Here is a 22,469-nt window from a genome sequence, read left to right as displayed (position 1 = left end):
AGAGTGGCAGATTTCTTTTAGCATGTCAGATGCTTCGTAAACGCTTTTAATGTCCGGGAGGGTACATGTACGGACTTCGTCTTTATCCTGCGCAGTGCGACACACGCTGTAAGCCACTGTGAAGGGCGAAACACTCAGCGTGTGATTTCCCGAAGTGTGATTACCCTGCCGAAGGTAGGGTCAAGTTCTCGACAGGAAAGGAGCGTGGGGGTTTTTCAAACTCTGCACTCGCAAGGGAGTCATCATCCTAGCATTTCTATTGCTGGGTGGGGCCGCGGGTGCGCTTTTTGCCCCGCGCATCCTGCTCGGGGAAGTTGTTTCGACTGGTACTTCGGAAGATTGGAAATTGTGTGGGCACAGCTTCCGGAAGCAACCGTTGCCTACCCCTGTAGATTGAGACAGAGAGAGAGAGAGAGGGATAATATTTTATTCACAGGTAGAAAGTGAGGAGGAGTTGTAGGGAGCGCTGCGAGATTCAGAGGCCTCGGTCCAGGCTTCTGCTGACGGCTTCTTGAATGAAGTCAATCAGGCCGCGTTGCTTCTCTTCTCGTCTAGGTGAGGTCAGCCACCCTCTAGTGTATTGTTTTCTAATTTGGATGTATTGGGGACACTGCCAAAGAATGCGGTCTTGGGTATTTGTGATTTTGCACTGTGAACATGATGGTAAGGGTGTTGTTTTGCCATATCTAATGAGATGTAGCCTCGCAGGTGTTCCGAGTGTTCCGGCTTGTGCTTGTCGGAATAGGGTTTGCTGCTGTCTTGTTAGGTTAGGGTGGGGAGCTGGGAGTAGTCGTTTCGCTGTTTTGTATTCTTTAAGGTGAAGTTGCGGGTGAGTTGGCTCCTGAGAGGTCGGACTTTGGCAGCCGTTGCTGGGAGCCCGGATGTATGCGTCTCGGGCAAGCTGATTAGCCTTTTCGTTTCCCAGTACCCCGGCGTGGCCAGGAATCCAGTACAGCTTCGCAGTTCCTTGAATATGCTTGAACAGGTGTGCCGCCGAGCGGGATATATGACCGGAGTCTAAGAGTCGACATGTCCTCTCGTTGTCGGTATAGATATTTAGGGGACGGGCTGGTTGAGAGAGGTGGATAACAGCCTTGCCAATGGCGTATAGTTCCGCTTCTTCTGCTGAGTTGAACTGTTTGTTCCCTTCTGCATAGGATCTGTTGAGCACCGTCCAGTACGCGACAGCCCACGAGGTGCCTTTTCCCGCCGCGTCCGTGTATACATGCATTTGCTGGGGTTCTCTTTCCGGTTTCTTATTGAAATATTTGGCCCTGAGACAGCTTCTCCATTCACAGTATGTTCAGTGTGCCGGGAGATGTTGGAGAGTAGCTCCACAACGAGTTCACAAAACACTGATCACCGTCGATAATGAGTCAACACACCAACTACACAGGACATTTAGGTGAAATCTCGGACCAGACATCAACCAAAAGGGCAATCAGGCAGATAGTTCATCCCTTTTCCGACAGTGGCTACGGTGCCACTCCTTGCCTCTTACCTACACACGTCTGTTCAAGGGGTTTCCATTTAAATCGTATGGTCCCCGCGCACATGCGAACTTTCTGACAGACCGTGGGAAACACTGAACAATGTGTCTTTTGGTGGCTTTTGCATTTCGTGAGCCACTCGTGAGTCGTGATACAGCTCTTTTTCTTTCCAGTACTACAGTTCTTCGGCTTGGTTTTTGAACTTCGACTCTTTGCCCGACTAGAGTAGTGCCTTCTTAGCTTGAGAGGAGGGCGCTTTCTTTTTGACACTACCTGGTCTTTTCGGACTGAAATCTGGGGCTGTGGGACCGTCTCGTCTCTGACAGGACTCTTTTTCGCTACAGAGCCACACTCCGGAGGCAGGATGTCCTCTATACTAGCTCTAATGATATCATCAACCTCGAGCGCAGCAGACGCGGGAACAGTGAAATGTGATGTCGCTGCCTGCGCTTTTCCAATGGTTTTGGTGTTTCTCTTAGCATGAGGCACTGCCTGACGTTTTGTGGTTACGTCAAGTTCACATGCCTGGCTGGCATCTCGCGCCTCTTCAAAACGTAGCAGAAACTGGTCTGCGCTAGAGCTCGGCAGTGAGAAAGTTTGGGCTTTTTCACAGAATCCTCTACCATTCTTTGGCTGAGGCGCCTCCTTTCGCGTCCCCTCAAGCTCCACTAATCGTAGCCGTAGCTGAAAAGTTTCTTTTTCGATTTCCACGCGCGCTCGCACGTGCTCATCGCGCTCCTTCTGTTTTACGACGATCTCCTTTTCTATCTCGGCTAGCTCTTTGGCCACCTCGAGATCTAGAGATATTTCCTCAAGCCAGAGCTTTTGCTCCTCGAGTGCCCACTCTGTCAGCTCGTCCCCGCTTAATCCCAATCGCTTCCCCAATTCAATTAGCTCTGCAAGTTCCATGTCGGGTGTTTAGGAGTATACACACACGAACTAGCCTCGTCCTGCCGTGGATGCCAATTATTGTCAGGTTCGGGGGACAATAATAATTACAAGAAACGAACTTTGGAAACGAGACTAGGTTTTATAATACCCGAAACTGAAATAGGTACACACACAACAAACAGGGATAAACTAAAGAACAGCGGGGAACTAATAAACAGTAAGGAACGGTGAAAAAACGGTATAGAATACGGTAAAGAGTTCAAACAACCGCGAAAGAGTCAAAGCTGGGGAATGGAAAAAGGTCACAATATGTGTTCGCTGTCGGAACGGAGTTGTCCCACACGTCCGAGAAGCAGAGCCGTGGTGTTGCGGTGTTGCAAGGTCCAGCTGATGTCATGGCCGTGGTGGTCGAGCACGATCCCAGCTCCCGTTGCCAAGTAGCGAACGCAGCTGTCTTGGGGCGCCGCTGTCTTTCTCCGACACACGGTGAGACGACTTCCTTGCGGAGGAGAAGTTCTGGAGGCCACGGTTGTGGAGGACCTCTTGGGGCACGGCATGGATCCAGTCGTCCGACCGCCGTGCATCCTGGTCACGCTCCACACTTCCACTCCTTCGCTGTTCTTCTCCGGCTCTCTACTCTGCCTCCGGCTGATGTCGCTGGCAACTTCTCATTCGCCGGTGGCCGGCGCGAGCCGGCCACCGGCGTGGTCGCAAGCACTCCGCGCCATGGACGGTGTCAATGAACTTGGCGTTGCAAGCATTGCGTCTTCTTCTTTGTCGTCGTTTTTTTTTTTACGTCTTTTCGTCTCTTGCTGATCCTTTTTGCCGATGCGATTTCTTCGCATGACATGGATATACGGATGCGTGTCGAGTTTGCCACAAAGCCCGGGGGTACTTCACAAGTCGTCGCTGGGGGTTCTGGAACTGGAGATCGCCCAAACGAGGCCTCGGGCGCCACCCCACGTCATCCGGCAGTCCCTCCCGTTGTCAACAGCACGCGCTTCGCCGTGCTGCCCAAGCTGCACATCCCGACGCTTTCGGGCGACCGGCGGAGCTGGCAAGGATTTTGGGATCATTTCGACACCACCATTCACAGCAATCCCGCCTTAGATCGAATTGAAAAATTCAAGTATTTGACAACTTACTTTATGGGCAGCAACCGAAGGGACCCGGCTCGCGAAGGCCAGCTACGATGTGGCGATAAGCACCCTCACCGCCAAATTTGGCCGGGCCAACCTGCTCATTGAGGACCATATTGACAGCTTGCTCACCTTGTCCCGTGCGGAGCTTAGCAGATGTCGAAAAACTCCGAGACCTCTACGACCATATATGCTTTCGTGTAAACGCATTGAAAGGTCTGGGAGTAGAGGCAATGGAGTATGCAGTGGTCCTCCACCGTGTACTAATGAAGGCCCTGCCACTCGGCCTCGCGATCTTGTACCGGCAAAGGGTCAAGGAAGCATCCTCGTCGGAGTGAACAGCAAGCTCATTGGAAAGGGTGAGGCAAGTGAGCGAGATGGCTAGCTCATCAGAAAAGGTCAAGGAAGTGAACAAAATACTGGACTTCCTCCCTCCGCATCCAGATAGAAGTCCGTGAGGATGGGCAGTTTGATCCTCCAAGTGCTCCGCAGCGCCGCAACCTTGACAGCCAAGAGCCACCACATTCCAACCCGGATCCACCACCCACCATGGCCCTGCCTGCGGCGTTGGTCAGCCGCAGCCGATAGCACCTCGAACGCCATGCTGGTCGTCCTGTCAGCTTTGCGCTGCACGCGACCACAAGCTGGCCGAGTGTGCAGCGCCTTTAACAGCAGGTGAAAAAAAGAAAGAAACTGCAAGCTGCCAGGCAAGCGGAACCATTTCGCCCATGTGTGCCACACAGCAATAAGGCTTGTTTGCGCTCAGTGCTCACAACGGCATCTGATGTCTCTCTGTGGCGTTACGCATGAAGCACCGTTGGGCGAAGGACAGGTTCCTTCCTTTGGCGGCGGTCAAGTTTTGAGGACGGCGCCTGCGATCACAGCCACGTCGGTCAGCGCCACCTTGCTCGCCCCGATATAACTGCAGGCCGCATGCACCTGGGTGAAGGGACCACCGGTCAGCTGCTGCTGCGCGCTCTTCTTGACACCGGCAGCCGGGGCACGTTCACTCGCCGCGATATTTCCCGCGCCTCGGCCTGTCCCCTCAAGGGAGCCAAGCGGCTCTCCCGCACCACGTTTGGCAACACCTCATGCTGCGCAATCTAGTCCAAGTGACACTGAAGAGTCAGCATGACTGCCGTTCATACAAATACCTACCCCTGGTGATTGGAAGTGTGTGCGCTGCCTTGCTACTGAGGCTTGATGTGAACTCTTTGTGTGGGTTCACAGAAAGGCGATAAACAGTCGCTTATCCTGGCTGAAGAAAAAGAACTTGCGACGAGATGCTCACACACACAAAAAAGCCCTGTAGGGTCGAACCACCAACCTTCAAAACAGGAGTCTGGTGCCTCAACCACTAGGCCATTCCGACCCCAAAACCCGAAAGAACCAAACAACTCTCCAATGTTATGCTGACACTCGCCGTGCGGCACGAGTCAATCTCCTTTTGTCGCCTGCTAAGAGTGTCGGCTGCTAGCTTCCAGACTAAAGCCAGCTTGTCACCAGACCATGAATGTCCTGGTAGTTCTGGCAGCCTGCGGGGAGCCAGAGATTGCTTGACCAGAGAAAATGGAAGACGATCTGGTGATCCCGCAGGCAGACCCGGGCAGCCAAAAGTGTAAAGTCGAACAGAAACACTGTTGGGCATGGCGCGAGTCACTTTCTGTCCGAGGCAGAAGCCGCCACCGCCGCACAATCGCGTACGCGGGCGTGGGAAAAATGCACGCGCAAAGCTAATAAAGAACGACAAACGCTTTGCTGCGCACTCGCTGGAGCCCAACAAGCGCGAGAAACTCGAACGAAGGGCAAAGTGGCGGCATGCAGCAGCGGTCGTGCGCTTGCACTGAGAATTCGAGCCACCCACCGAGTGTTGTAGTCCAGGATGCGTCCCCGAGGCTTGACCAGTGACTCGTAGACTGGCTGGCGGTCCCAGCCCACCACGGTCACCCGCGTCAGCTCCACCCCTTCGGTCGTGTAGCACTGCAAGAGGACCGCAACAGCCACTCTGGAAGCACTCACACACACGGCACCCACTACCACATTACAGCAGTTGCAGTAGAACGGTCATGATATCGTACTTTAAACACGTCTCTTGTGCTAGAAGAAAACGGAAAAGCAGCACACGAAAGGGCTCCAAGAATACTCGCAAATCTTGAAATGGTAAATTCACGCCCTTCGAACTTGTAACCAAAGTACTCGCAAATCTTGAAAAAGTGAACTCACACCCTCCAAACCTGTACCCCTTTGCACTAAGGAGGTTCCTTCTTGCCCACTATCACTTCCAACTTTGTCATAAACTGATCAAACAAAGAGAGGGAAATATCACGCACGAATATTCTTTTGTTAGTGTCATCCGAGTACAGCCGAGTGCGGCAACGCTCCCTATTCCAGCAACTTTGAACTAAATCGACGCGCCACTCGAGAAACCAACTCAGAACGGCTCAAACACACCATGTTCAGTTAACCTGCAGCTGCTTCAACAAACGCACGGATCCTTAACCCACAGTGAACGCATTAAACTGTTCCACCTCCGAAAGAGACAGCCCCTCCTCTAGATAACCTACGGTTCCCACTGCCACACCTGAAAAGCTGTAGGAGCTTGCACTGCCTAACTTAGTGCTGCCAAACGGGCGTGTCGTCGGCGGGTGTACTTGCCATTTCGCAGTCCAGTGCGAACACCCCGGGACCGCCTCCGCCAGGCGGCGGGCTCTTTTCCAGGGTGGACACGAAGCCCGTCAGCTCTTTCGGCTCCGGCCCCTCATGCACGTGGCCCTGTTACACGGGGGGGAGGCAGTGAGCAAAAGCACGTCACGGGCAAGCGGGGTAGATGGGCTCACCTTGCCGACACAGCAGCCGTCCGATTCGCCATCCCCCTGGCAGCAGCTGTAGCGGCTCTCCAGGGCACCCGCAACTGGCACAGAGAAAAAGGAACAACAACGAGCTGGTTGATTCACATTCACGGACAGAACACCGATCATTACCTTACAGGAGTGCCCCACGGGTGTACCATACGGGTGTACCATATGGGTGTACCATACGGGTATACGAAGTATTGAGGGCGACTCTACGCAACAGCTGCGCTCCTTTGTTTCTGTGTCTACACGTGGTGCTGTGCACAACTGCCCATAGCTGTTGTCAGACAGCCTGTACTTGATTCAAACCAGCTACGGACTTCACAAGTTGCACTGACTAGCACCAGAGCCATCCTCGTACAATCCACTATTTCGACGCTGAAATTTTTTTAAAAAAGTAGCCGCACCAGAAATGGTGGAGTCGTAATTCGAGCCCCAACACTATTGACTCTGCCAGCCAGTACAGTCTACGCCCGTTACAATGGACACTCTTAATACGGAAAAAAAACGTCCACTGTAGCCGAAGTATGCAGTATCCGACAGGGGGGGTACGAGCGCAAAAGCGGGTACTTTGATTGGTAATGCACATACAGTTAAACCTCGATGTAACAAAGTCGGTAAAATTCGCAATTTACTTCGTTACGTTGAAATTTCGCTACATTGAAATTCGCGGTTTTAATGAAGTGTTCATCCCGTGAAGCATTTCCTGCAAAAAGAAAACGTGGCGCGCATACACGGCTGGCGCACTCTTTCTGTTTTTATTGGAGCTTAATCGTCTACGCGGGCATCAGAGTGAACCGCATGGAGCGTTTTCTCCCCGCAAAAGCGCACCCCACAAGCCACAGGCGCGCTGACGCAGCCGCGGAGACACCCGCGCGATGTGAGTAGCTCCAGCGACCGCTTCCGCTCGCTGAAACGGAACTCGAGGGGCAAACGAGAGGGGCATGCGAGAAAAAAAGCGGATAACGTGGGCGAAATTTTCACTGTAAAGCGTCATACGCGCCGCTTACGAAAGCGCCCATCAAATATCCTCGGCATGCCCGAACGCTTCGAAGCTCCCGCCGTAGGGTGCGCGCCTCCCCATTGGCGAAACTGGTCAGACTCCTCCCACTGCCGCGTGCAGCGCGAGTCACTTCCTGGCGCAGAAGCCGCCGCCGGCGCGCAAACGCGGACGCGGGTGTGAAAAAAACGCGCGCACAAGGCTCATAAAGATTCACAAATGCTTGCTGTAACGATGAAACCCAACAAGCATGAGCGAACTCGAACGAAGGGCAAAACGGCGGCATGCGGCGGCGGCGGCCCCGCAAGAGGCGATTAGGCTTACCCCCGCGGAGGATGTTTGATGGGCGCTTTCGTAAGCGGCGCGCATGACGTTTTACTGTGAAAATTTCGCCAACGTTATCCACTTTTTTTTTTCTCGCGGGCCCCTCTCATTTGCCCCTCGAGTTGCGTTTCAGCGAGCGGTTGGAAGCGGTCGCTGGAGCTACCCACATAGCGCGGGTGGTCTCCGTGGCTGTGTCAGCGCGCCTGTGGCTTGCGGGGCGCGTTTTGAGTTTTTGCGGGGAGAAAACGCTCCATGCGGTTCACGCTGATGCCCGCGTAGACGATTAAGCTTCAACAGAAACAGAAACAGTGCGCCAGCCGTGTATGCACGCCACACAGTTTGTAGGCAAGGGGTTCACTGCATCCGCGGCATTGGGCGGCCAGTGTTGCCGTTCGCGTTTTATTGAGACCCCATTTCGGCGCTTGCGTCTCCCAAAATATACCTCTACAATTTAAATTTCGTGCCTAGTTCTCCATGAAACTTCGTTACATTGAAATTCCGGCAAACGGGACTTCGTTACAGAGAGGGTGAAAATACATGGTATGCATACACTTGAAGTTACGAAAAATTCCGTGGTTCGTTACATCGAGGGTTTCGTTACATTGAAGTTCGTTACATCGAGGTTTAACTGTACATAGTACAAACACCGTTCATTCTACACGCCTGCAGCACCTCTGCACAGTGTTCACGCGAGGGCAAATAATCGCTAAACACCATTTCCAAAGCCTATTCCAGCACTTGGGAAAAGGACTACTGCCTAAGGTCAAGTGTGTAAAGACGATATGATAAGCTGAGCAAATAAAGCAAGAATATAACTAAGAGCAATTACTAACCAGCTGTAAAAATCAATCGTGGCCACCAGAATTAGTTAGGCTTTTTTAAATCCCTTCGTGACGAGGCAAGTTCACTCGAAACCGTTCGTCAAACAAATCGGATTACTGCCTGATTTTCCCCCAAGGCAGCTTCCTAATTTATTATTATTTTAGTCTGGTCATTGAAACAGCTGATAAGAAACAATCTGATGAAGCACAGCTGTGAAATCGAAAGTTAGACCAGTTGGACTGCGCACGGCCACCGGCAGATTGCACACAATGGATGCAAACCAACCCCCTACTTGAGGCATTTCTTACCTTTTTCACCAAGCGGAACGGGAACGATGCCCGCGCGGGAATAATAAAAACCGAACTTCACTGAGCCCGAGTTTTTTATTACATAAAAAAGATGTGACGAGGGCAGAGTCGACTGCAGGTGCACCACTTTGCGTATTCGATAGCGCTGTTGTTCAATCTCACCGGAGCCACGTTTATTGGCAGCGACCTTGTTCTTGACAATCAAGCAGACCGTATGCTTAGACAGGCCTGTAGTTCTGGCAATGTCGGCCTGTTTTTCCCCATGTTCGACAGCGTTAATTATGCTCAATTTATCTGACAGTGAAATCAGCTACCCTGCTGCTCGTGCCGCTGGTTGCACAAAAAGAAACCCACTGGCACTGGCTTGGCTTGACTGTGCCAACGAACTGGCTGCCAACAATGTTGGCAGACATGACAGTTTTCTTGCCAAACTAAACAAAGAAAATGCATATCGGGTGCCGTCCCCGCGGAAGTTCGCTTAAACATTCAGGGTGCTTTCCAATTTACTGTTTAGACAGCTTCGTTGCCGTCTTCGCGGACAGTCCGCCATGTTAAGCCCCGTTCCAATTCGAACGAAGCAGTCAACGAAGACTGCTTCGAGGAGACAGCATCGAAGTCAGCAATGATGCAGGCTACCTTCCTGTCTAAACTAATAAGTTACGCCAGCGCCACCTTTTTGTGTATTAATTTTGGAACAAAAGCACTCCTTAGTTTAATGATACATTTAGTATAATTTACTAGTGATGAAGATGACTTTGTTTATTTTTAAATTATGTAACGTTTGTAATAACAACGGTAATATTGGTTACGATACTTGCAGCTTGCGCATCTCAACATGTCTGCTACAACGCTGTCGTCTGCGCTGGCGTTGCGTTTGTGACCGTGGCACCGTTCCAATTTTATTCCTTTAGACGTCTAGTTAGACTGCTTCGTAGGCTGTCTACCAGGCTGTGCGCGAATTGGAACGCACGGTCAGTCTAAACAATTTTTGCCTAAAATTTAGTCTGTTGTAGCCGATAGTCTGCCCTAGCCAGGTCCGTTATGAGTCGAGTGGACTCTATTTAAAATGCATGGGGACCAAAGAAACCAACATAAATGGTCTGTTGTAACCGAAAGTCCGCTGTTGCCGAATCTGTTGTAACGAGCGTAGACTGTAGTAGCTCTAGTGGACACTAGATGCAGACAAATGTCATGACGTCATTGCACTGCAAATGTTCTTGTGCACACTCTGTGCCCTAAAAATCAGCAACAAGTAGGAAAGCACGCTCGTTTCGTGCAGCTTAAACAGTTTTAATGAAGCTAGAGCCAAGCTTCTACTGCATTGTTTACACCACACATACAATGGCGACTGTTTGAACACATTTTTATCAGCCTCTCCACATTTTCATTCTAAGGACATTCCCCCATGAAAAAAGAAAAAAAAGAAAAAAAAAAGAAAACACATTTCTTCCCAGCCAATTTTTTTTTTTTTTTTCCCATAATAAAACACACATCTGCAAATGTGGTACAGCAAAGAGTTTTTTTTCCTTGGAGGCCTGAGGCCGAACAGCACCTCATCACTCTCCCTTCCTTACTGGGGAACACCCCCGCTAACGGCTAATGGCTAATGGCTAACGCTACGATGAGAGCAGCAGAGAAGAGGAGGAAGCAGGGGCGGCTCACTGCGCTTCTTCCACAGGCGTCCCCAGTGGTGGACGCACTCCTCCTCCCGCTTGTACTCGCCCTCCTCCGTCAGGGAGAAGGTCGCTCCGCAGCGGCTGCACCGAAGACCCGTCCGTTCTGCAGGCACACAGCAGCAGCGGCACTCAGCACACGGAAGGGGCTCTCCATTTCGAGGGGGGGGGGGCAGACATGGGGGGCACAGATGGGATGAAAAAAAACGGGGAGGCACTACTAGTTCGAAGCCTTCGCGGAGCGCCTTTCGTCTACTGCAGAGGACATCACCAGGACAAGGACGATGACAACTTCAGTGCATAGATTTGCACTCACTGAGCGTCACATTCCGAACCTCAGCGCTTGACAAACGTTGAATGAGACACCTGCATACCCCGACAGAAACAGTTCTGAACAGCATGGAAGTACTGGTATGTTTGTGTTTATTGGCACAAGGGTATCTAACACCAGAGAGTGCCAAAACTACGTTACGTGTTCCTTCAATAGTCAGGTTTGTGCATAAAATATGTATGAAATAAGTCTGGTATACCAAAATACTGTATACAGTAGAACCCCGCTGTTACGTTCCTCACTGTTGCGCTTTCCTGGCTGTTACGCTGTTTGTCATCGGTCCCGGCATGGCTCCCATAGGATATAATGTACTGCGAACCCCGCTGTAACGCCACAAATGTGGGTCCGCTCCCATATGATGCGTCGCAACCTGGCACTCCGAAGCCGCTTGGGCAGTGCCATTTTGGTTTTTGATGAGTCTTGGCCAGCCTTTGTTACTGAACTGGCTACAAAAAGTTGGAGAGGCCATCACTAGATGGCCATCCGTCGAAAGTGCTAACACCATCATCACTGAGCTTGCAACAGAAGTTTCAGTTTGAAATGCTGGAAGACTGGGATGTTAGAGCCGCCGCACTGACGTAATGATGCCATGCTGCGTTTTTAGATTAGGTCAGTTGGCAAAGAGCGCGGCCTTCCAGTACTGCGGCGCAGGCTGGTGCTGCCACCTACCAGGCGGTGGCGCTGCGGGTAGCGTTATCAGCACTTCCAGCACTTTGTTATCAGGAAACGACTGAAAAATAAGTACAGATTGGGCCAGATCCCTAACACCGGTGAGACCCCGGTGTATTTTGACATGCCTGTGGCCTCCGTTCTGAATGAGAGGGGTGCAAAAGATGTTGAAGTCAAAACTGCAGGCTACGAGAAGCAGCTCACCCCCGTGATGTTGTGTTGCATGGCTGATGGGTGAAAGCTGCCGCTGTACATTATCTTCAAGCGGAAGACTCTTCGAGCGAGGAAGTTTTCCCTAAGAATGTCGTTGTACGAGCCCACCAGAACAGTTGGATGAGCGGTGCCCTCGATGTCGACGACAATGACGAGTGAGCATTGAACACACTACGACAAGCGTAGCAAGTGTAATAATAAAGTGCATGATCTCGTCTCAGTCCAGTGCCTTTTTTTATTCAGCTTACATTCGAGGTATGCTTTTTTTATTATTATTATTTTCTGAACTTCCGAATTTCAAGGGTTGGCCTAGATTCGAGTAAGTACGGTATTACAACAACGCTGGTTGTGGTGATGACTATGACAGTGGGTGCAGATGACAGAGAGAGGAAAAAAAAAAACCCTCACCGTTCGGCTTGGAATACTGGCGGCTGCTGTCTGTTCCCCCAAAGAGGGCCCGCCCAGGCTCGGTGGGGTGCGCCCGGGGGTAGTTGTATTCCACGAGCTGCTCCGTTGACAGCCGGTACTGCTCCAGCAGCTCGTAGAAGCGCGCCGCTGCATCGCACAATCACAACCCCGTCCCCATTCTCAATGAGGCTGCTCACACCGGCGGCCGCTTTTACGATGGAGACGAAAAGCAAAAACGCCACCGAGTTTGCGATTTCGGCGCACGTTAAAAATCCCCAGGTGGTCGAAATTAATCCGGAGCTTTTCACTACGGCGCGCCTCATCGCCTGCGTTGCGTTGGCACGTTAAACCCTGCAATCAATAAATCAAGGCTGCTCACACCAAGCAAAATGCAACGGCCAGGTTGCCGCTTGTATTGGCGAGCGAGTGACCGCGGTTCCAAAACTCTTTGGTTTGGGTGGCCCACACACCAAGCTTGCCATTTCTCGAGACACACGCCGCTAAACACAAATCCATCTGTGCACAGTAAGCGTAGCATGGGTGTTATCCGAGCCAACCACATGCCCAAAGATATGCACCAACCATATGCCCCACAGTGGTTATCTGCAGCCTCTTGCATACCTGCCAGGTTTGCCGGGATGGCATTAGGGAGATCTTACCGGGGGCGGGTGAAGGCGGGGGGTAAAGCAACAACAGAATGGGCAACTTTACGCGCATTTTTTTTATTTACTTACAAGATAGCAGGAAATGAACTGTTTCTTCGCCCAAACTACCAACAAGCCACACAACTTCAATGTTCGACGTTGCTAACGCCGCCCTTTTCAGAAAGTCCTGGAAATAGTACTGCAAGCGCAATGCAAAACAGCAGGAACTGAACTGTTTTGTTGTTTCGTCTAAACTAACAACAAGCTACACCACTGGAGACTTGCTAAATCTTCAGAACGGCCGTGCTCGTGCGTAAATGAAAGCGGCGGCGGCGCTGCGTTTCTATAAACAGTAAACTAACAATGGGACGAACAGGTTCACCATCTGCGCATGGCTGACTACGCTTTTTAAGCACTTCACTGATAACGATGCGAACTGGTGTCGGGTTGGATTGTCAGGTATACCTCTGGCGCATTGTGGCCATACTGGGAAAAGGATTAAGCCAAAGACGGGTGAATTTTGGGAGATTTTTGTTTCGGTCGTACAATCGTACAAAACCATGAAAATTCGGGAAACCTGGCAGGTATGCTTCTGCAGTCCAAAGGAAACGCCTCGGTAAATGCTGCTCACCGCATGCTACTGGCTGCATTCGCATGCCGTGCTGCGCTCACAGTAGGATTGGGGAACGCTCTTGCGGTGGTACAGCCTTTCACAAATGCTGTCGGCCCACGGAGAGAGAATATATAGGAGGCAAAGCAACCCATTTTAACGGGTGTGAGTGAGCGACCAGGCAAGGCACCAGTGAGAACGGACACGGAGTACAAAGCTTCGTAGCTGGGGCAGCGAAGGAGAGGGAGTGGCCCCTGATGAATGAAATGGTAGCGGCCACAATTAATTGCAAGGGCTGTGCAGTGAAGTGGCGATCACAGCGGCCAGGCAGTTCCTTCTCCGGCGACAGTTGCCGCTAGTTTAACCTAAGGCCAAACGCTTGCGACATCACCGACCACCCTGTAGGAAGCACCGGTTCCCCTCCTGTCTTGTTCTTACCCGGTGTTGCGGCCCAAACACCCTCGCACGGTGGCTGGTTTGCGGTGCTAGGTGTGGTAGGGCTGCTCTTCACGTAGAGAGTCATTCAAAGTGCGCCAGAACATGTGGCAAATGTGTTTCAGGTCTTGTTACGGAAAGCTGCATGCTTTCACATCAGCCTGGGGTCTGTCTGGTTTGTCCTTTTTTTTTTTTTTGCTGTTGTAAGCTCCCCAGGAGAGCAGAGAGAATGCCGTAAACGGAGACCTCAGGAACCACAGCCTCCTGGCAAATAATTTTTTCGGACAGAAATGGCGGCTCAGCCAGTGCACGCCATTTGAAAAATATCTACGGCTACTGTGATTCGTCCCCCGAGTTTCAAACCTTGGTCTCCGGAATTGGCAAGCACAACAAACTCAAATGTAACGAAACCCCCGATGCAACGAGCTAGCTAGTTTTTTTAGAGCTAAATAAGGTTTTATTTTGTCTTCCCCTTCCAATGGTGACACATGGCAGATGCCTTGCATATTAAGCCCTTCAGCACCCTAACACCATTAGACAACAGTAACACTACGTGGTCTGGTATGGCTCAAACTTTATGGAGACAAAATACAAGTTTGGTTTGTTGAAAAGGTGGCTCTTTCCAGGTAACAATTTTATGACAAACTTCAAAAACATTACTGAGATACACAGCCACTTTCTGGCAGTCTCCAAGATGTCGCCGAATCTTGTTTGGGATAGCCGATCTAAGCCAACGCCAAGCAACATGACTAGGGGGGGGGGGCTATAGTTCCGTTTGATCATATAAACATAAATATACACTGATAGACGTGTTTCTAGTGGTGCTGGCCCATGCTACGTCCCTGCAGAAAGAAATCCGAAAATCCTCGAATATTTTGGCCGAACAAATGTCCTCTGTGGAGGATGTGGCCACTCCAGCGACATGCCCCCCCAGGTCTACCCACCGGTCAGCTCCTGCGCGGGCTTGCGGTAGCGGTTCTTCTCGATGCTGAAGCTGGTGCGGGCCGCCCGCGCCCCCTGCAGCAGCACCTCATGCGAGACCACCCGGTTGCCGGCCGGCGTGTGTACGGCCACTGACGTGGTGGCCGGCTGAGGGGGCGGGGAGGAGGAGGGGAGGCCCTCCGCGGCCTCCCTTCGCAGCCGCTTGAGCGTGTTCACTGCCACGTTGAGGTAGATAGACTTGCCAGAGCTGCGCTCGTAGGTCTGCTTCTCCTCTGCCAGCGCCTGCAACCACGCCCACCCCACATCAGCGACTGCACCCCCCCAGTCCCCCTCCATGGAGGGCAAGCGAGTTCACTGGCAGGACGATGAAGCAGTACTCGAGCACTTGTGGCCCAAGTCCCGAAAGGGAAACTTTGAAGGCATGAGTAAATGCTACCTAAATTAGTATGTCGTACCTTGAAGAGCAAGCTTCATGTCGTCAAGCTTTGTATTATTAAAAGCATACCTGCCAACCTTGGAAATTTGTAAAACTTGCGGACCGGGGGAAGGGAGGTAGCACAAAATTTCTTTTTTTTTAGCTTAGAAGGATTAAGATTCTGCGACAAGCATTCTCACATTTTTCCAACCAAAAGTGAAAATTGTGAGTCTTGAAGAGCAATGAGCAACAACTCCACTTTGCAGGAGGAGCAAACGTTTAAGCACTCTACAATGGGCAACAATTTACTCATGCAGTAACTTTGCCGCTGCCGACTTTGCTCGCTTGAGAAAGTTTTCCGCGCAAGTTTACTCAAAGCAAGTTCCACTCTGGTGACCTTTAAAAGAGCCATGAAGACAAAATACAAGTTGGGTTTATTAGAAAGACTGGTTAGTCCCGATAACAATGATACCAATATCATCGCTATCTTTGAACAAATGACGGAGATATTAAAGAAAATGTGTGAAGCCATGGCGACCCCCTAGCCAATTTCCCGCAACTTTTCTATGGCGTCACGGAACTTTGTTTGCGCGACTGGCGGCCGACTAACTGACCGGTCGCGACGACACATGGCTGGACGTCTGTAATGGGGCCTCTAGTTCCATTTGACCGCATCACTTGAATGCTAACGTGCAGTTAACACACCGAAAATTATGTTTCATTGTTGGCCCGTATGACGCCATTCTTGCTCATAACACGTCACTGTGGCGCAAAATTTGAAAGTTTTTAAATACTTCTCGCTTTTTTTTTTCGTTAAAAAAAACATTTTTTGTGGCTGTAATGGAGCTGAGTGATACTGAATCCTAGTTCTTTCAAATTAAACGAAGTTGCATTTCCTCTTCATGGCTCCTTTAACTGCAGCAGAATGCCCTTCAATTCCGAGACAGAGAAAACGTCACCACACAGCACGCTGCGGGTCGTCACCCGGCTGGAGGGTACCGTGACCGTCCCATGTTCCCGAATGCGGGCCAAATCGTGACACAGCCGTGTGTGGATGCAAGGCAAGGTCTGAAGCTCTGGAGTGACTCAATGCCTTTACCACACTGCCCGTCCGAAAGAACCCACTGCTCAGGCAATGGGCTGCTGCTGCTGCTGTTACCCTCATTCTCACTGGAGTGCGGTGTTGTTACGCAATTCTTCCAACAGCACATTCCGCACAAGTTTGGAAAGCACAACCATTTGCTCGCGTCCATCCCCCCCCCCCCCCCCCCCCCCTCTCACGTCCCTCGCATGGTAAAAACCACATGCGAGGCAAGACCAGCCCAACAAATGCCACAATTCCCACTACGCACCTTCTGTATCGCCTCGTCTTCCGTGCTACAGCCCTTGGCACATTCGTCCAGGAAGAGATTGAGGTAGCGTTGGCGAACTGCGGTCGGCACTCGGCTGCCGTACTCGGCCGGGATGGTGGGACGCTTGGACAGCACCTGCAATGCGGGCAGGCCACACATACCTGGATGCATTAATGTGCGACTGGGCAGCAACAAGAGTGCGAACGCTAGTGGAGATGTCGTCTTTGTGACCAATAAAATGCATCAATCGATCTATCAATTGATTGTGGGGTTTTTTTTTGACACTGGCCGCTAGGGGGGATTTAATGGTGCCCCTACAGGCAGCGCTCAAGGGGGCGTATAACCTTGCCTGCAGCAGCAATTCAGTGTGAGTACTGAGTGTTCAACGGTTTATATCCAAAGCATCCAAGGAGCTACTTGGATGCTTAAGCTACAACAAGCTACTTGAAAGCTTGGTATAATATTCAGCATAGCTCCAACTTTAATGTTTGCACTTTTTTTTTTAATACTCTTGACATTCTAGCCAGCCCAGCCAATACGCAGAGGACTATATAAGTATGCACTGACACTGAATAAAGAAAAAAATCTGGAAAATGCAGCAAGGTACGATGCATTTTTAATGCCAAGAACAATTCATCATTGGTAATTTAGACCAATTTGCACAATTCCCAAAAGAGCCACAGCAAATTCCCAGCTCACACGCCTGGCCCACAGCCCTATTTTCACGGTGCATGTTTATCCCACCACATCGTGATTTGAAATGCCACAGTCTACATCGTGAAGTTGGTATTAATTGTGCCTTTCCCAAGGCTAGCGAGACCGCTGTCAAACATAGCATAACTAAATGTGGAAACACTGCAAATAAGTCTAAAAGAAGTTCACTTCACAAACATCATTACAAACACACACACTGCGTTTCACATTCCGAAGGCAAGCAACGGCAGTCACGCACACAGTGACCGCAGCCTCTCGTGCCACCCAGCTTCCCATAATCTGGCTCTTGATCTCAGGCATTCCTGCCGCGATAACGTCTGTGTTGAATACCACAGCAGATAAAATGACTGCCAAGCGAAGCAGCAGAAATGAACTTAGAAACGTGGACTACCTAGTTCAGGCGGCTGCAATCTTGTGTAGCCAGAGAAATGCCCAATCAGAAGAGCCATTTCAGCACGCCCCGACCAGAGGGCCAATCGCACTACAGCATCTATTTCTGGCTTCGATTGTGCGTCCTTCTTTTTCTGCTGTTTGTGTGTTCGTGAATGAATGAAGATGAAAGAGACAGCCCGAACAGAAAGGAGGATCACTTGCCCCATCTAACGATGCCAAAATAGCCACAACCTGTGCCACCGTTGCAGAGATACAGCGCTCCGAAAATTCCCCCCTTTTTTTTTGCTTTTTTGCGCTATATTTTGCCACCATGGCTGAAAAAAAAGTATATTTTTATGCCACTTTGCGACGGTTTTTGGTAGAAAAACTTTGCAAAGGCACAGAATAAAGAACTTTGAAGGGGAATATGTGGCTTTAAAAAAAAAACGATGTTTTGGCCATTTTTCCAAAGTTGAGAGCTGCGTCCCGACTTGAAATGCAAGTTTTTCCATACGAACATACACCACGCTCCCTTTCTATGTATTGTTAGGGATGATGAAGCAGTGGGTCACCAGGGGAAGCAAGGGCCGCCCAGTGCACGCCACCATCGGCAATCAAGCACCATGCCTCGGGTAAGCATACCGTATTTTCACGCGTATAACCCCCACCAATAATTCGAAAACTTCAGTGGCAAAGTAGGGGCGCGGAAAATACGCAAGGTTTTCCCTTCAGTGCTGCATCACATGAATGTCCGTTGTGCCGTGAAGCTCCTACGCAGTAACACTGACTAAGCCTTCCATGGCAGCGATTGCACAAAACAAACAAGGACAAGGAAGAAAAAACAAAATCGAGCCCACTCTGCCAACTGAATTTTATTAGTGAATTGTGACTTTCGCCGTGCAGTCAGTGTATTCTACTTGCTAAGTATACGCTTTTTTCTGTCTACATAGTATGTGATGTGTTGCTTGAGCAGTCGTTTTGGTACAGCCTTTCCTGTATCAAATGTGCACGCAATACGCGAGGATTTCTTTTTCTTCTCCGGCGGGCTATGCAGTGGCGGGTTATACGGGCAAAATTACGGCATGTTGGCAGGAATAGAGGGAGGAGCGTACCAGGGCGGGGACGTGGGCGACCCGGGGCTGGCCCTTGGGCTGGCTGGCCACCACGTGTGCTCCGGCTGGTGTCGCCTGGGAGAGCGGCAGCTGAGCCAGGGCCGAGCGGCGGGCGGCCGCCAGCAGCGGGGCGTTGGCCACGGGGGCCACCCGCTGCGCACTGCAGCCCTGCAGCAGGGGGAAGAAGAGGAAGGGCGGTCCACACAACGGCGCTCTCTGCATACAGGCTGTGATCGCTCGTTGCTTGGTGTTTGCAGAGAGTGGATCATGCCACTGCAGAATGAGCAACGGCGTCGTCGCAATGCCATTCGCCAGAGCGCCAGCTGTGGAGGGGCAGGCAACGGTTTCCACTTTCGACAACTTCACTGCAGCCTCAACGCACCGCCATATCATGGCAACCCAGACTGCTTCAAGGCGACAGCATCCAAGTCAACAATGACGCAGGCTACCTACCTGTCCGAAATAAAAACGAAGCCTGCTCCCCATTTTTGCATTGGTATTGCTGTAGCAAAATATTTTGCAGAATTTACCACTGGTGAAGATGCTATCGTTTACTGTTAGTGCGCAGCACTCTGGTCACCGCCACTGTGGTTTCGCGGCGGCGGCCTCGGCGTTCCAACCACGCGAGCGAAGGCAGGAGAAAACGGCAGAGGAAAGTGTGAGAAGAGGGCAGTATGATGAGCCTGCCTGAGATGCTTGTTGGGGCATCTGGCATCATCTCTCTCACTGCCTCCCCCTGCCACTTCCGCCAGGGAGTACCCTGCCCCTCACACTTCAGCCAGACTCTCTCCCGTTCGGCGGCGCTCATCCGAACCCCGTGACATTTGCGCACGAGGCTAGAACCCCATTTGCTTGGCGGCGGCAGGCTGTGAGATAGCAGCAGAGTAGCGCACGCCACCATGCATTCGCTGATCACACGATCACTTCCCGAGATGCAGCAGACATGCGCCATGACTGAGAAGACCGCAGCTGGCACTGCGGACAAATTTTGAATTAGGGAGTACAGAAATCGTCCGTACGTTATTTTAAAATACCATAACGTTCATGATAATATTGTTTTTGCGTTCGTCCAGCATGTCTGCTACGAGGTTTCCTTCAGTGGCCACTGCACCACTGCAAGTCTGGCTGCTCCAGGAACCCAGTTAGGCTGCTTCGTCGGCTGTCCCCCACGCTGGGCACAAACTGGAACGCAGCCTATGGCACATGGGCAGTGTCGCGCACCCCACCCTCCTCAATAAGCTCCTCACTGTCATCAAACGAGCAGTGAGTGAGTGGGTGGATGTGTGCCCGTGTAAGCACCCATCACCAGTCATCACACCCCGAATACCCTTAGGCAGCCATTTCAAATGCCACAAAACTACGGCTAACCACAGGGCGACGGCAGAGGAGGAAACAAGGGACAAGTGCTGTCTCTCCACCACTGTTTCACTCAACAGGTAACACTTATCCTGAACAACAGGAGCAGGCGCAAAAGGGAGCCGAGTTACTAATGCAGCAGGGCTTCTCACGCAACCCCTCACCCACTCCCAACTGTAAGCGCGTAAAAAACACGCATGAAACTAAAAAACCACAGATGCGCATGAGAAACGTCCAAACAGGTCGCTCTGCATAGTGCAATTCCATAGAAAGAACACTTGATAGGTAGCACTTGTCCCATGTTCCCTCTTGGTCTGCTTTTGCGCTGTAATGTGCTTCGCCGCTTGAACTACCAACTTGTCAAACAATCACCCCCCGTGGCCAGAACCACACCCACCTGGTTTGCGTAGCGCTGCTGCAGCTGAGCGAATCGGTTGTGCATAGCCTGTGCCGCCGACACGTGTGCCGCAAGTCCCATGGGACGCTCCGGGCGCTGCAAAGCCATTCGTCACACCATCTTAGAGGCAGGCCAGTGGGGCACGCACTTCCCCACAAAGAACATGCACGGGCTTGTGGCACAACACTCCCCCGAGACAAGGGAGCAAGCCGGGAGTTTTCCTTTCGCACACAGCACATCAATGCACACTGGCTGCTGCGCAGTTTGCTGCAAGGAAGCACAGGAATGTGCACGATTCCACTCCCAATAAGTGCAATTTTACAAAAGCTTCTGTAAAGATTGGGCCTCTTACTTGATTGGACAATTTTGACAAATTGCCAATTTTGATTTGACAAGGCACCTCTCTGAAGCACAATCGTGGACAAAAAAAAAAACACTTGGTTAATTACAATCGATAATCTTGCATGAACCCCCCCAAAAAAGGTAAATCTCGCAGCAGGAACTTTCAAAAGAAACAAACGTTTGGGAGAAAAGAAATGCCCTAATTACCAAAACAAAACAACAGTGAAACTCCTGATTTTTTAGAAAACACAGTTCCACCCCTTCAGAAATGTCCGCGCAATTTCATCTGAGCTCAAGCCTAAAAGAACCAACCCAAGTACACTTTGCTTCGACAAACAACTGTTGAGTAACTTTATTTATTGCAGCATCTGCATAAGCAACCTCCTCAAGCTTAGGCACTGTTCTCTTCAAGCCACCCAAAAAGCACGACATCCCCCACTGGCTACAGATAAGCTGCACTCCTGTTTTATGGTAGGAATGCCTTAGGCAGTCAGCTCTCGGCCCATCTTTAAATATTTGTGCATAGATAGTCCGAGCACAGATTTGAACCATAAAACACACTGGGGTTCAAACACAGGCCTTATGGGCTACAAAGAGGGAAGCGCAACTCCACTGGTGATAAATGCAGAAAAAATTTAATCCCTACAAACATGTTTCGAGATGCACCCATTGCACACAGCACTTGTTCACACAGATAACATTCAACGCACATTGAGAATGCCGTTGCATCTTGTTATAACACCGCAAAGACATGACAAACTTCTTCTCTCTTTCATGTACGGGGCCCTTTTTGCAACAAACTGCATTCAAATTACCAGCCCTCAAGTGCACTATTTCTACTAGACGAAAGCTCTGGCTTTCCTTAGGTTGACCGAAGTAGAATTTGGGCGAGTGTGGATGGGGCACTGCTTTTACATGAATGGGTGAATGCTGTTGCGTGAATGAAGCTTGGCACGATACGGGAGAAGAAGCAAAAAGGACGGCATCGTGCAGAGCACCTACTCTCTGCAGGTGAAAAATTGTCCTGTTCCCTCAAGGCCTTTGACTCTGCTAGATTCCAATTTCTGCCCTTTTCATCTCCCAAGCTAGGTGCTGGAGCTGCTGAGGGAACGGAACAACGCCCTGAAATCGCAGAGAGGTGGTCACCCCCGAATCTCGCAAAGCCCCTCCCGGCGTCACGCGACGGCTTTTTGATTACCTTCACCAGCTCCGGGTTGTGGGCCACCCGTTTCTTGCTGGGGACTGCGGGCTCCAGCGCAGTCGGTCGCTTGGACTTGACAAGCGGGCGTTCCTCCTGCGTTTTGGGGACACCGTCTGCCGTGAGCACTTCGCTTCGCGTGTACCACGTCTCTCTCGAATTCACATGAAACGTGACTGCTGAGAGACCATCACTCAGAAGAGAAACCAGTAATCGAGTGTGCCACCGTCTCTCAAAATAAAGCTGCTGAGAGTGCCGGGATTATGGCCACTTAATTAAATAAGAATACCGTATAATGGCATTCAAGGGCTCCACCCGTGGAAAGCCGCACCCTCAAAGTTCAGAACTGGGTATTTAAAAAAAAAAATCATTCTGGAAATCATTCATGCACGGATCGCGCCCCCTCTTCAACTGCACTGATTAGTACCACTCCTTGAACCAGCCACAAAGGCTCAACAAA

At 50.9% G+C, this 22,469-nt stretch overlaps 1 protein-coding gene across 1 annotated transcript in view; it reads right to left on the bottom strand.

The window, feature by feature from the left end:
- LOC144162662 (uncharacterized) overlaps window positions 1-22,469 on the bottom strand; it is a 55,745-nt gene that overhangs the window by 11,267 nt on the left and 22,009 nt on the right. Inside the window, exons 5-14 of the mRNA XM_077693288.1 lie at window positions 22,010-22,105; window positions 20,470-20,565; window positions 18,717-18,884; window positions 16,519-16,653; window positions 14,754-15,033; window positions 12,121-12,267; window positions 10,489-10,605; window positions 6,358-6,431; window positions 6,176-6,292; window positions 5,385-5,500 (exon numbers count right to left, since the gene is read on the bottom strand). Coding sequence (XP_077549414.1) covers window positions 5,385-5,500; window positions 6,176-6,292; window positions 6,358-6,431; window positions 10,489-10,605; window positions 12,121-12,267; window positions 14,754-15,033; window positions 16,519-16,653; window positions 18,717-18,884; window positions 20,470-20,565; window positions 22,010-22,105 — 1,346 coding nt within the window. The remainder of the gene's footprint in view (window positions 1-5,384; window positions 5,501-6,175; window positions 6,293-6,357; window positions 6,432-10,488; window positions 10,606-12,120; window positions 12,268-14,753; window positions 15,034-16,518; window positions 16,654-18,716; window positions 18,885-20,469; window positions 20,566-22,009; window positions 22,106-22,469) is intronic.

This window comes from Haemaphysalis longicornis, unplaced genomic scaffold (genome assembly GCF_048455015.1).
Source record: "Haemaphysalis longicornis isolate Haplotype H1 unplaced genomic scaffold, Haemaphysalis longicornis Haplotype H1 scaffold_12, whole genome shotgun sequence".
NCBI lineage: Eukaryota > Metazoa > Arthropoda > Arachnida > Ixodida > Ixodidae > Haemaphysalis > Haemaphysalis longicornis.
This window is presented reverse-complemented; position numbering and strand designations above follow the sequence as displayed.